We start from the raw sequence: 15,443 nt of genomic DNA on the forward strand, positions 1-15,443 counted from the left end.
TGCATTCGACCTGAGGGGTTTGCTGTATGGTATTAGAATAATCAGTTATAACGAAAGGGAGATAGTTTGAAGTGCAGGAAACAAAGTCCGAAGGTATAATCACGAGTCCAATGTTTTCGGGTTAGCAGGTTTGCCTCGGGTTGCGTCGGATTAGCATCAGGTTTGCCTCGGGAATATAGTGAATGTTGGGGATAGCGAATGGTGGGTTACTATCAGATGTTTCAGATAAAGAAAGGATGATATTGTGGAATCCAACTAAGAACTATGAATATCGGATGACCTCCTCCTACTTGGAGGTAGAAAGGTAAGTAAATAAGGTAGGAGGTATGTGAAATATATAGTGTCTATGTAGAATTTCGGAGTGCTATAGGCAAAAGTAGTAGTGCTGATTTTCGGATCTGATGTCCTATGTAATAAGGCACGATGTACTGCGGACATGTAATAACATGTTCTACAATGTTAGCAACGTGAAAATGAATAACTGTGCACCTAGTGGGGATAGATACGACAGGACAGGACATAGGGAGGACAAGTGTGCGGGAAAATATTGGGTCCGATGCACAGGAAACATTGGGTCTGTCAGATTTAGTGTCAGGTTCGTTGGATTAGCATCGGGTTTAGCAGATAACCATCGGATTGAGCAGATGAGTGTCGGATAACATCGGGAAGTGATTTGTGTGCAATGGGCATTTGACATGCATCAGAAAATAGCTGAATACATGCTCAGCGCAAGCTTGAGTGCTACATCGCCTACGTAGTTTCCAGACTTTCACGCTGTAGGATATAATCTGCCTTGCTAGCTACTTGCACTTCACTTCACTTTCCTTGCTACAAGTCATAGTTAGTAGAGTCACTTTCGGATAGTTGAACTTCATGCAATTGATCTTTTTGTTCATTTGGAACAATTGTTTGGCTTGACCGCTGCCATTTTGCAACTTGTTATCTCTTAGTTCTTTCAATAGGCTTTGCTTAGTCATACTTTGGTACTTCTGCAAGTCTTATACTTCGACATACTTTGACATACCCATTGTATTCCACTCTCAGAACCTTTGCTGTTCATTGGAAGCTCTTCGGATGCTTCACGCAACCTTGGACCTTCGTTTCTTGATGTCGGACCACCTTCGGATCCCTTCAGATGAGTACCTCGGTACTTTGGACATATCTTCAGAGCATTGAGTGCACTTGGGTGACCTTTCTGTTCTTTTTACTTCAATCTTAACTAGACATCCTCTGCATTTTATATCAAGGAGTAGTTCTATAGGCAGTCTCTTTGGGACAAGCATTATACTCACACATTGAGTTCTGAAGGTAACACTTTTGTAGCACCTACACAGAATCAATTCTTTACACCAGCTTGGCCTGAAAGCCCTAGCTTAGGCCTAGCTTTGAGGGGCTTGGGCTTTGCAAAACCTCAGACTGAGCCATGAGCTCAAGCCAGGCCAAAGCTGTAGCTCAGCTTGGGCTCAATAATAGCTTTCAAGAACAAAATAATCTAAAATTTGATGTAAGCATATTTGTAACTATCAGAAAGTTGCTGCTCCACTAGGGCTGCATACCATCCTGTATACAGTAGATGGCCATATACTAGGGCTGTATCTATATAGGATGGTAACAAAAGTAAGTTGCCCCAACCAGAGTCAAGTCTACATATGGAATGTACCTATAGCATAGTAAGATGTCATTGAAACGAGTGGCAGCATTGGACATAAAGTTTCAAGTGAGGTTGCTGGTGAGTGCAGAGAGGGTGCAAGAGGTTAAAGTGGGACGCTAGGAAGGTATACTGTTAAGGATAGAGAGTATGACAATAGAGTATAGTAGCTTCTATTAGTGTAAAGCACACACAGAAAACCATCAGACTCATCTCTGTCACTGTTATGTATGGGGACAACTTACAGGAGAATGTGCTCATGCCATTTTATAGCAGTCTGGTCCACATTTACAGATTTATTGCTTGTCTGGTATTCAGCACTGTCAGCCTTGACAATTGCATGGAAGCCAGTGGAAATCTGTTGGAGACTAAGAGTGAGATTTGTTGAGAGAAATCATCATTACAAGCTGAGTAGAGATAGATATTACATACTAGTAATAACAACTCATTGCACTCCACTGAGGTGCATCTCTCCTGAGTCCTGAGTGTATTCTGGATAGCTTATTGACATTGTCTATGATCTGATAGTGGAAGCTGTACTGTGCAGTGGATATGAGATTTCAAGTTAGAATAAGAATGACAATGTACTACAACATTGATGAGGGAAATAAAGTTGCAGCCTGAGCTGCTAGCTCAGGCTTCTCAATATGTTAAGCTGGGCCCTAGGCAATGGTCAGGCTCTGACTTGGGCCTGGCTCAGTATGACACTCAGAACCTCCCTGGGCTGCAAATAGGCCATTTTGATACTTGTGTTAAGGGGTATAGAGCACTATGAGTATTCCTATCCTTGTTTATTCATTGTCCAGCAAATAATCTTGTCTGAAACCGAACCTGCTTTTCCCATGCTGTGACACTCAGAACCTTCCTAGGCAGCAAATAGGTCATTTTCATATATGTGTCAAGGAGTATAGAGCACTATGAGTTTCCTATCCTTATCCATCCATTGCTCAGCAAATAATCATGTCTGAAACTGAACCCACTTTTCCCACACTTTGTGAATCTGCTTATCTGCACCTTCCCACATATAGGCTGCATTGGACATGCATTTCCATGCTTCAGATACCTCAGAAACTGTCATATTCTATTCCAGACCCTCAACTCTAAATCTGCTTCTTTGGAACACTAGATCCAAAATCCAGAGATCCAGATCTATCCATGTATTATTTCCAGAATTCAAACCTTAAATCAGCACCCAACCCCATTTAGGAATACCCCTGACTCTGGACTCCGGTTATTTATGTTTCTGTCCTGATTTATGATCCATTGCCTATGATTCATTTCCGATATGGAATTCTTATGATCCGTTGTACTTACTAATAAGCTTTCCATATGCTTTGTGCATAGCCTTGTGTTTTCCTAGTAGTATATAACTCGTAGGAATACCTTAGTTCAAATATCATCTTAGTTCCTGCTCATTCCTTTGTATTCCGGACTTGAGCCTAGTCTCTTGTCACCTCCAAGTCTTAGGAAGTATCCTAGACTACATATCCAGCTCTACCTTTGGGTAGTCTTACCTCTGTTAGTTTCTAGTTCAGACTTCGTCTGGATTAGCCTTATCTACTCATACATCCAATGTCCAGACGTCCATCAAATTTATCTTATGTTTCAGATCCAGACATCTGGATTCCAAACTTATCATATTCCAGAAACTCTAGGCAATACTTCCTGCCCCTGGAAATAAAGGGCACGTACTTGGGAAAGAGGCATAGCATATGAGCTGAGGCCAAGCCCATCTGATCTGACCCCCTTGAGCATGTGACCTTAACAGAAATACATTAGGAAGGTTCTTGTCCATCCATAGTCTGTCCAAACTCCATTGGTATGTGAATTTCCTTATCTATAAAATATGTTGCAGCCTTATGACATGTCCTTATATATTTACTATAATTCCTATCCCTTCCTACTCCAAGTGAGAGTCTAGACAGTATAAGTTGACTATTACTTGGGACTACTTACACACTTCCCTTGTACTATATATCTCTCTCTATAGGTTTACCTTCAGAGTGGTCCCTTATAATAAGCACTTTTTAGCCCCTATTAGGTCCCCTATGCCTAGATTATCCTTACCTCGTAATATACCTTTGCCCTCACTCTCTCTAAACCTTATTCCTTGACTTCCCTATATCTTGTCTGCACTTTCCCACTGTAGCACTCAAGCTCATGCTAGGCTCATATTCTGCTATTTTCCAATGCATGTCAAACACCCATTGCACATGAATCACTTTCCGATGTTATCTGACACTTACCCGCTCAATCTCATGTTTATCTGCTAAACCCAACACTAATCTGCTAATCTGATGAAACACAATGCTAACACAATGAAAATGTCCTCCCTATGTCCTGTCCTGTCATATCTATCTCCACTAGGTGTACAGTTATTCATTTTCACATCACTAACATTGTACACCATGTTATTACATGTCCACAGTACTGCATGTCTTATTACATAGGACATCGGACCCAAAAATTATTGCTACTACTTTCATCTATAGCACTCCAAAATTCTACATAGACACTATATATTTTGCATACCTTCTACCTACCTTTCTACCTCCAAGTAGGAGGAAGTCATCTGATATTAGTAGTTCTTAGCTGAAGTTCACAAATATCATCCTTTCTTTATCTGAAACACTCTAAAACATTCGGCATTCACTATCCCCAACATTTGCTATATTCTTGACACAAACCTGACACAAACCTGATGCAATCTGATGCAACCCACTAACCCAAAAACCCAAAAACATTGGACTAGTAATTATACCTTCAGACTTTGTTTCTCACACTTTGGACTATCTTCCTTTTTATATAACTAATTATTCTAATACCTAATAGCAAACCCCTCAGGTTGAATGCACTTGTCTCACAAGTATAGCAGACTAGGCTGTGCAAGACTACAACATTTTTATATTGCTGGTTGCTTACTGTATGTTGTAATTAGCAATTGTTATATCTTTACACCGCACTTTCTGCACCTTTGGTTGTGTGTTCCCACACTTTAGATAGCCTTGGATACACCTTTGCACCTTGTACATTACCTGTCCACTATTTTCCCATGCTTAGTACACTCTTGGGTCACATATATCCACAGTCATTCTAGTAGCAATTCCCTTTAGGGTCAAACACATCTATTTAGACATAGCAGCTAGGCATTAGCTTGACCCAACCTTTACTTATTATCTAGCAAGATTGTTGTTTCCACATTGGCTCAGCCTAATTAGGCTTGGCTTAGGCCAGCCCACAGCCTGAAGCCAGGCTGTGCACATCACTACCCATGGTTTTATAGAATTTTCAGCAATTTGATGCACAGTGAACCTGTTGCAAATGCATAGTATACATGAAAATAACTACTGTATGTTGCTATGAATGTTGTAAGGTTTAAGCCACTATTTTGCTCCTTCTGAGTTAATCTCATCAGCAACTAAGTCCAATAGGTTTATCCCTGTTGAACCCTACCTGGTGTTTTTGTAGAATTTCACCCAGAATGGCCATTTCAGACTGATCCTTACAAGCTTGTATAGTAACCCACAGTAAGGTTAATTTGAGAAATTAAAGAATGTTATAATGTTGGCATAGTAGATGCCGCCGATAGCTGAGTTTTAATTACATGATATCAATATTGGTACATGCTACCTAAAATCATCCATCACACCATCATTAATAGACGCCATCAACCCCCTGCTCCAACAGCTTCAAGCTCAGGCTGCTCAGCCACCAGACTGTCATCTATTCCAATGGGATCACATGCAAATTCTCCAGCATATTGCACTACTTGTTAGTATTCTTCTCACTGCCACACAGTCCTTACTTCAGGACTCAGTATTGGAGCCATATTACACATTGAGCTTTTCTAGTCAAGAGTAGGTCATGAAGCATATTGTGAGGCACTCAGAATGTATATACTGTGAACTTGGAATGGATGTAGATATATTTCACTCACTTATAGTGAAACTTCACACCTTGGGTCATGCAAGCTCATGACATGTCTCTCTTGAAGAACAACTTGCAATATTTCTGTATATGTGTGTTATGGGACTAACTGTCTGTTATGTTGGGGAGCACTTCCAGAGGTCAAACAATACAATTTCAAAGTAAGTTAATTATCATTTTTATTTATGATGATACTAATGGGCTCACAGATATTTCTGCAAGATGGTTTCCATTTTTGCATCCCCCCCCTCCATTCTATACTAACCACATACACTCTCCTAATGACACTGACTCTATCCCCAGCATGATCCATAATAATTCCAAGTTCTGGCCCTATTTCAAGGACACTGTTGGTACAATTGATGGTAGTTACATCCTAGCACACCCCCCATCATCTGACCACCCTGCATACCAGAATTACAAAGGCTTTGCATCACAAAACTATCTCTTTGCCTATGACTTCAACCTTAGGTTCTCATACACTCTTACTGGCTGAGAGAGATCTGTTACAGATGCATGCCTATATGATGAGGCTCATTTAAGTGGCTTATATGTCCCTCCTGGCAAGTATTTTCTAGCAGATGCAAGGTTCCCTCTATGTGACAAGCTTTTGGTCCCCTACCACAGTGTCCGTTATCATCTAGCCAAATGGAGATGTGCTAATACCAGATATGTTTGTTTAATTCATACTTAAAGCTTTCTAATATCTATTTTATATTTACAGACCAACAAACAAGGAAGAGTTGTTCAATCTACGATACACATCTGCTTGAAACATGATTGAGTGTATCTTTAGTGTATTACAGCTGTGTGCAAATATAATGGCACTGGCGCAAATTGAAAACACATAATAACAATGAGGACTTAGTGAAAATTTACCTGAATTTACATAGCACTGCTACAAACTTTGAGCTTTCATCCATAGGCAACAGGAAAATCTCTGCTGACCTCAAGCTTACAGCTATCCATCTTCATGAGCAGGGCATCCTTCAGCTCGGGCACCAGGCCTACCCTAACTTCTTGTCACACTCAGGCTCTACTTTGCACAGACTGATTATCAAACTCAACTATTCACCATGAGCGACCAGAATCAATTGGGGGACTTGAGGTCAGGTCCTCCTCCACACATCGAGATTTCCAACGAACCAAACCCTGCGGAACGCCCGGTACATGGCTGATGTTCATCAAGTTGCACTCAAAACGCTGACTCTTGTCAATGCATCCCTTGTCTAGGGCCGACCCCATGGCAAAATATGTTGGTTTCTGGGGAAGGTTACAAATGGTGCAATAAAAAATATTTCTGTGAGTCGAAATTGATCATCTGAGTGCACTGGAATAAGGCTGACATTGCACAAAAGTGCTCGAACTTGAGAGATTCATGTAGTCGTGACCCTGTTCTCCCGAATGTTGATCGTGAAGGTGTCTCATCTATTTCAAATATCGAGGTAGGTCACCTTTCAGTCTATGCACTCTCCATAAATTCTGGTCACGCAGATTCAGGATGCTCCCCCTGGTGTGGAACAAGGCGCTGATCCCTCATCAGCACTTCAAGAAGCCAATGATGCTGCCAAAGGCATGAATCTTCTTTCGGGACATGTGACATCTGGAGTTTCCGCCGCAAAAAATGCATCAACAGATCTTGAGGATGCATATAAATTCAGAGACACGTATCTTCAGCCTCTCAGAATATTTGACAGCATTATTGAGAAGCTTGGAGATGCTCATTGGCCCTGATGCGAACACTTACTGCGGTCCATCTCCTTGATACCTGCTCGCGCCCCCACATTCATTCTTCTAAGTGCTTATCAATTATATGGCCTTCTTGTCTGGCCTTACATTCTATTACATTGAACAATGCATGTGGGTGATACACACTGCTATTGATGTTATTCGTGTTGACAGTATTGTGCGTCAGAGTGTCTGATACTAAATATTTGACAGTGCCGATAAAGCAGGCTCTTGAATTGAGACAAAGATAGTGAGACGGACACATCACACTGTGTAATCACAACTGCGACGCCATCAAATGAAATGCATCCTGTAAACATTAAGATACACAAGAAGCAGGAGTGATGATGAGACACAAGACATTGCAACAGCCATGCACAAAAAGTTTCAGCAGACACAAAAATCGCTGGATGATAGTGTGGATAGTAGAGTGCGTCATAATAATCTGAACAGTCACATATACTGTGATCAGCAGATGGGGGGCGAAGCCCCTCATCCAACACGTGAGGTACGCATGAAGGCGCCTTCACCAGAAACATACTCCTATACAACAAGTGAGCTTGGAATTTCTAACAATGAAAGAACGCACTGAGGGGCTAGTGAGAATCACAATATTGGGAAGAAGATAAGTGGGGGCGAAAACAAAGGTCACTGCGATGCTGAAGTAATCGCTGACATAAGAATTTGCCGCAATCGATTTTGTAGAGAATAAGGTGTATCCTTGCTACAGAACCCTCCTTCTAGAAGTCGGGAACTGTACAAGTATTTACATTGAAATTCAGTCAAAGTAATAAAGATTTTACTCTACTTCTCAGATCTCTATTCTATCCATAACCACACTGAACTCAGGCTGCAAGTCTATTCCCACTATGGCAGTAGTGGGTTTTGCTGATGCCATGACCATTTGGACCTCATTGACATCAACAATTTTTGGTGAAAAATCCATTAACTCCGGCCCCAAACAGGCTCCCATCTAACTTCACTTAGGTTTCAAGGGAGCAGGAGCCGCCAGTGCAGCCCCACTCCACCCTGGAATAAAAGAAGACAGGGTTGGGGCTGGATCCTGGGAGGATGGATCTGTCGTATGGTCAGCAAAGGTAGGTGTAAAGTAAAGGAGAGGCGCTTGCTGGATTGAGCTGCCATGAGGCTGATAATGTCGCCAAAGCCCACTCCCTGGTCTCTCATCCTGGCCAGAAATGCAGCAATGTCATTCTCCTGTTGCAACTTGGGTGCCTTTGACACCCTGGCATCTGGGCTAGAATCTGCCGGTCGCTTGAGAGGCGAAGTGTGCAAATGTGGAAGTGGCCGAGGCCCCTTGCCTACTAAATCGGGCACTTCTCTCTCCTCTTCCGTTACCCTGCAGGAGGGGGGTACAGAAGTTGAGGAGGTGGCAGGCCCCTGCCAGCATTCTTTTATAAGCTTTATCAAAGGCAGAACAGAAGAATGAGTCCTCACCTGAACCCCAGCTTCTCCACTTAGGGCATCTGCAGAACGACAGAGGGAGACGGGTGACTTCTCTCCCAGGGTGGGAGGGAGGCTTTTGTGTGACTGTTTTTTTGATGCCTTGGTCCACCTCCTATGAGTTTAGGCTCATTTCGTTCTAGAATAAAGCACTAACCTGAGCTCCTGTCTCTAATCCCGTGCCTGTGCTATCCTCCCCAGCATCAGAGGCAGCCCTTGGGCCTAGGGAAGTAGAACTGGAAGGGACGGCAGACTTCTCTGCTGACAGCTCCTCAACCACTAAGGCAAGTGCCAACTGTCCAGCAGCCTCATTCTGGCCTTTGTCTACTTCCTTGTGGGAGGCCGCCTTCTTGGTCTTACCCTTAGGCTTGGCTTTGGTCTTGGCTGCAGCCTTGGACTCCTTAGGAGGAAGTTCCTCCGTCTCAGAGACCCTGTCATCTACTCCTTCATCATGTTGGAAAATAGCCCCTACACAGTGTTTCTCGTCAATTTTTTATACCAGCCAGAGTGGAAAATTTACTTAAGCTGGACGTTGCACCAGTAAAGGCATTCAACACAGCAGCCTTGTCAAAGGAGAGGTTATTTAAAAAGACATCTTGGGTGTCTGCAGCAACAAGTCGGTAAACATGGATGGTCTTCTGCTGGGGGGGGCGATAGATCCGCCCAATCAGCTGGCTTTCATCTGTGGCTGACCAGAGGCAGTCCTACCTGGAATGAAAATGAGAAGCTGAAGGCAGGGGAGATCAAGAAGATACCCACAATGATTATTAATATATTGGCACAAGGTAAATTTAGGCTGGTTAGCCCTACATTGGAGATGATTAATACCCGAGGCCCATCCCGTCTGCTGTTTTTGAATTTAGCAATGATTTCTGTCCTAGCTGGGATGGTTATTTTGCCATGGATCTGCAACACCTGGACCTCATGAAGTTGGAGAACCTGAGTTTAAGTAGATCAGCATTGAACGAAGCATAAGGGGAAAATGATGGCAATAGTACCTTCATGATTTGAGTGTAACTAGATGGAAAGGTGCAGTACACCAGGACTTTGTCACAAGGGACCCCACCCACTAAGCTGTTCTCATTTGCTGAATTGGCTGAAATAGCCGAAGGTACAAGATTGTCCTCCACAACTCTTAGCAGAGCTCGGGCATCCAGTTCGAGATGCCAGTGAATGACTTCTACCAGGGTATCTAGTTTTCAAGAGGGGTCCCTCTTCCACTCCTCCAAAGTAGAGGGGTCTGCCCACAGGTGTCCTGGGTTGCAGCTAGGATGTAGCAAAGCCTTACGCACTTGGATGTAAAAGTTCTTGAGACGTTATATCAGCAGAGGCTCCCATAAGAAAGATAGACAAAGGTACCGAGCCACCAGCAAACTTTGCCGCTGTAGAAATGCCTCCCTTCTCAACTAGTTCTTGGGCGATTAGCTCGAGGTTCTCCACCTCATGGTCATATAGCTTTACCAAGAGGGAATGCTCCTGGAATGTAGCCAAGCTGGAGATTCGGACACCGACATTGTCAACTGACCAGACAGATCGATGAATCACAACACCTGAAAATCGTTGACAAATGATGCAGATCCACTTCAGCATCTGGTTTTGGTAAAGACTGGGAATTTGAACTTGGGCATCGCCCTTGAGGTTTGCCGTGATGATGGTCTTGTCCCTGTCCCCTTGTTTGAAGCACTGGCGATCTTTGGCTGCAGACTTGTGGAGGTCACAATCCATTTTTTCTGCCTCACCATCATAGGGGCTGCCAAAGGCTTCCATACCGAGGCATCTTCCCAGATTCCAGACATTCTACAGAAATGAAGGAGTGAGCATTGAGATTAAAATTAGAGCAGGATGTTGAGAATAATGTGCTTCACTTACCATCGGTCGATTAGTGATTGGGGTGGCCGTCATGGTAACAATGGATTCAGATCTTTCACGAAGGGCAAATAAGGCCCAATAACTTTTTTTGATGTTTCTGAGGTTTTGAGCCTCATCTATCCCCACCAGCAGGAAACACCGACCATACACTGTAGTAGAGGCTTCGGTGGGGTAACTAGCCCTCTGCCGAGGACTTTGGGTGGGGGCGACGTTGCTTGCCTCCAAGATGTGCTCAAAGTCAGACTCCAATGCCTAGGGTACAAAGAAAAACTCTATCAGAGGCCAGCTAACTAGAAATCAAAATCAATGCTTACTTTAGGAGGGATGATAAGGATCTGTCGTCCTTCAGGCAGCTTGGGCATAGTCCAAATGTTCTTCCACCACAAAGCTCGATCATTACTCCACTTGCCTTTGTAAGGCAGAATATCAAAGCTTCCTTGCCGAAGGTATCGGTGCAACTCCAAAGTAAACTGATGGATTAATGTTGCCAGCATGACCAAAATGACGGGAAGATCTAGAATGTTGAGGGCACCGCCCCTCCATTGCTTTCCAGTTATTTTGAAGTAGGTTAGCTTTGAGCCTCAAAGGGTAAGGAGAGGGACTTGCCTATCTTTCCTGGAAAGCACCCATTAGCTGTATAATATTCACGATAAAATGCCAGTATGGCAATTAAAGCCATGACTTGGATGGTTTTTCCTAATCCCACTTCGTCCATGAGTAAAATAGGCTTTCCAGAAAAAGTGTTCTGGACCATCTTGGTCACCCCAACCAGTTGATGCTAGCGGAGAGCTAGGCGCTCTCCCCTTCCAGAATGTTTGAACCAGTCCTCTCCCTCCTCAGTCCATGGATTGTGTTTTCCATAGGGATCTTGAAGAGTGTTGAAAAATGGCAAACACTGGTCTGGAATCCCCAGGAGGGTCCAAAGGTGGTCCTCTGACATATGCTTGAACACCTCCACCCCTTCTGACCACTCAAAGTCACAACTATCCTTGCCATCAAGATTGAGTTCAGGTACAGAATCAGAGGTCTCAGCATCAGGGTCACAGAGCTTAAGCTGCTCCTGGATTGAGGCCGACAGCAGTGTGATATCCTTCTCTGATGCTAGGAAGTGAAGGGCATCCCTCAGCGGCTTGGGTAAGCCTATAAGAAAATATTAGGAAGTGGAAGGGAGCGCGGTGCTGGGTTGACTTACGCATCTGGTTTTGGCCCTTGTGATCTATACCTAAAACTTGAAGTATATCGCTAAGGGTCTCCCATTGCTCTGCTAGGTTCTTAAGGGATTCCTTGTCCCCATAGCGAGTGAGAATCTTAGTGAGTCCCTCTACACCCTTCAGCCATGTTCTAATGAGCTTCATATCAGGGCGCTCTCCTCCCTCCACAAGCTCCGTGAGCACTAGGCCAACCACAGTAGACGTTAGAAGGTATATAAGAATGGAGAATGGAGAAAGGGCACCTTTCCAGGCCTATTGAACTTGGGCACGACATGGTTCAAGTTTCCCCCTTTCATGTTGAATAGACTTCCTGTGACTGGACCAATGGTGTACCATAAGGTTGTCAATGAAGCACCAAACAGGCTCCTTAAGAGCGATGTGGTCCTCCGTGAAGGCGTCCATGCCAAAAAGTGCTTCTCCAATGCTAGGGTAGGCCAAGGTTATTTGAGAAGTAGCAAGTTCTGGAAGCTGATGGAAGAGCATGAGGTGTGGCAGAGGCATAGGCTGGAGTAAATGAAATCTCACATTCAAGATCCTCATACGCCTCATGATTGAATACGGGTCCAGAGCGCGCTCTACCAAAATGGCGTCCAAGATGCTAATGACTTTCCAGTGGCTCCACTGGGCATTGAAGAAGCTCAGCCACAAGTCATGCCCCTTGGTGTCATTGTCAGGTAGGCATCTGATATAATTGACTTGCTCTGCCTCTGAGAAAGCCCAGAAGTTAGAAATAAAAGTTGAGACCGCCTCAGCTGCCTCAGATGTTTTCCAGGGGCTTGAGGTCTCCGGGGTTACTGCTACTGCTGGAAAGGGAACTGAAGTAAGACCGGTGCATTCTTGCCACTTAGGCCAACACCAAGGGGGGTGGAGGACCTTAATTTCAACATGCTCCCCAGAAGTAGGCACCAAGTCATTGTCCTCAGGATCTCCTTCATTTGGAGAAGGTGCTCCGAGAGCTAGAAGGGCTCCAGCTGTAGTTATGGTGGGCATCTTTCAAGAGGTGAAACAAAGCGAAAGGGTAGTTTTGGTTGGTATGGAGGGAGCACAGGAATGCCAATAAATACCATTCTAGAGAAAAAGCCTAGAGCGACATGGAGCATGGAATTCCATCGGTAATAGTAGGCATCTGAAAATCCAAAATCTAGAAACAAGCCTTTGAGGGCATTTACTGAAGTCGTCATAAGTGTTCATAAGTGTATAAATTAGTACTAAATGTTCATTTCAGTAGTTTTGCAGATGGGCCTACTCAGTGACTGCTCACTGCATACCATCACATCATTCAACAACTTGCTTGTGCTCATGTATTGAGCTGATGGAGAAACAGTTTTCAAATTTGCAGGCATCTCTGCTGCTCCTGCTTGAGCTATGCATCGCTATAGGGCCTTGGCCAGGGGAGCATCATGCCCGAGTTCATGTCAGATCATGTCGGGACCTTTTACTAACAGCGGGAAACTAATGTTTTATGATTTGCCGCCAGTGGAATTACATCCAAAAGGTGATCCAGAGTGCTCTGGAGCGCTCTAGGCTAGGTCTGGAATGCTCTAGGTCTAGATGGTTGGAATCTTGCAAGAGGTAACTTAGCAAAAATTTAAGACTTTGCTCCTCGCTACCACCAAGCAAGCTCCATCAGTCAATGCTTCCTCAATTGGTCATCACATATTACACCATTTTTGCCACAGTAGTGGCAGTTGCTGAAGCAGCAGGTAACACATGATTGAAAGCTGCAGAAGCAGCTTTAGAAGATAACTGCAGATGCAGCCTTAGAAGATGTCTGCAGATGCAGCTTTCCGTAACTGCAGAAGCAGCTTTAGAAGATAACTGCAGACACAGCTTTTGCTAACTGCAGATGCAGCTTTAGAAGATATCTGCAGACGCAGCACTGGGACCTGCAGTTGCAACTAGTTATATGAGTAGATCAATGTTGAGGAAGGCATAGGAATGTCACAAATGATCATACGACCAAACAACTAACCAAATAATAGCTTGCGAAGTGTGGAATGTGGATGAAATTTTCAAAATCAGTCTTGGAAAAGTGATGGCATTGCGCTCCACAATAACATGCAAAGCTGCTCACAGCAATAAGCTGGAGACCTTCTAGTGCTTCTCAATGACGATCATGTCCATTGATAGCCTTCTGCTCGACATTAGTGCTATCAGAAGCGCGAGAACGCGGCTCGACGCACCCATCCCAATCCTATCAATAGCTTTGTCCAACAGCACCCATTCGTCATCCTCAGCATCCAGATCTGCCCTGACGCCATCCACACCCCATTCTGCATCCTAAAAATAGGTCATCCCATCCGCCCAGAAATCTGATGTGCAGTAGGTGGCAGGGGCCATCTTTAGCTGCAGGGGTGCGACCACTTATGTACTTATGACTGATTGCGCAGGTAATTAATCCTACGGCATAGCACGATCAAACGGCGATGCGTCGAAGGGCATGAAAACGACAAACGGTGGTTATAATTTTTCTCCCAAACGCACATGTATTTGCCAACTTCGGACCTCTCCTCCAGGCCTTCAAGCTGCTTCAGAGCTGGAGTTCAAGCAGCTGATGCCGTGGCTAGCGACATACATAAGACAGGCCTTAGGGCAGGCCTTGCCCTATTATAGTGTGTAGCTGCTATAGGGGCAAGCACGTGCACAAAACTCACCTAAAGGTGATAGAAGAATTGCGCTACCGCAGCACCTCCTTTGTGACCAAAATGGTACAGGTCTGGTAATCCTCATTAATTCTGTTCTTGAATGGAGGAATTGGCGGAGATCAGGTGGAGATCCATGGGAGGGCTCAAAGGCAAGGGTAGATGCATGGTTAGCTGTGGTGGTGCCAGCGCTGAGTTACTATATATTTGCCTGAGGTTGAATGCTCACGAAAAGCAGCAAGCTGATGGTGCTCGTTGGCCATCTCCATCATGTAGAATGGCGAGATGAATGGCCAGTATTATCCATATATGAAATGCCACTCCAGAGCAGACCCTAACCCTAGGGTAACCTTTGTAGTACCTGTAGGATGAGGTCGGTGAGGCCCAGCCCGCCATTTCTTCTCGATAGCGCTCGGAAATGCAGTGAATGCAGGAGGCAGGCTGCTGCCTCCATTGGGATATTGGAGCACTCTGACCACTCAGGCCTCCTTTACATCTATTTGGTTAAAGCAGATCGGAGACTGCATCTGTGGGAATGAACCTCTATGCCTTCATCAGCCTAGTTACATTGAATGAATAGTCATTTAGCCTATGGGAAATCTAGGACATCCCAAAAATGGGAAGCCTCCATGAAAAATAGGTCAATGTAGTGCCCATTAAATCCCCTTCGGCTCAGTGTTCCAGGTGTGATGGGCGTTGAAAGTGGGGTTGATAATTGGTGTATTATAGAAAATGACATTGCAGCCCTGGGCAAACTCGATGGGGCCCTGGCGGGGGGGCAGGACCTGTGGGAGGGCATGTGACGTATAGCCAGTGCAATTGCACATCGCAGCCTTCTTCTTGAGGTGGTTCATGAGCGTCTGAAACCTATTAGTATGTAACCCGTAAGCTAGGTCCGAGCAAGGCGAATGGACTTGAAAGAAAGGGGGCCAGCACATTTGTTCATGAAGTCCACTG

The 15,443-nt window shown here is 44.4% G+C and overlaps 2 protein-coding genes across 2 annotated transcripts; one reads left to right on the forward strand and one right to left on the reverse strand.

The window, feature by feature from the left end:
* Positions 1-6,651: 6,651 nt before the first annotated feature.
* On the forward strand, positions 6,652-7,309 carry F5147DRAFT_656117 (uncharacterized protein; the record flags this gene model as incomplete). The annotated part of the gene is made up of 4 exons (XM_041434055.1): positions 6,652-6,741; positions 6,809-6,877; positions 6,934-7,020; positions 7,070-7,309. The coding sequence occupies 4 exons, from the start codon at positions 6,652-6,654 to the stop codon at positions 7,307-7,309; spliced, it is 486 nt and encodes a 161-aa protein (XP_041288779.1).
* A 984-nt stretch (positions 7,310-8,293) lies between these two features.
* F5147DRAFT_656118 (uncharacterized protein) lies at positions 8,294-12,834 on the reverse strand (the record flags this gene model as incomplete). The annotated part of the gene is made up of 15 exons (XM_041434056.1): positions 8,294-8,712; positions 8,759-8,879; positions 8,922-9,232; positions 9,285-9,405; positions 9,458-9,472; positions 9,593-9,703; positions 9,835-9,956; positions 10,057-10,561; positions 10,634-10,885; positions 10,948-11,178; positions 11,236-11,248; positions 11,455-11,773; positions 11,826-12,096; positions 12,178-12,348; positions 12,370-12,834. 15 exons carry the CDS (start codon positions 12,832-12,834, stop codon positions 8,294-8,296), a joined length of 3,447 nt encoding a protein of 1,148 aa, XP_041288780.1.
* Positions 12,835-15,443: the final 2,609 nt, after the last annotated feature.

This window comes from Suillus discolor (genome assembly GCF_016758755.1).
Source record: "Suillus discolor strain FC423 chromosome Unknown F5147scaffold_62, whole genome shotgun sequence".
In the NCBI taxonomy this organism is placed as follows: Eukaryota; Fungi; Basidiomycota; class Agaricomycetes; order Boletales; family Suillaceae; genus Suillus; species Suillus discolor.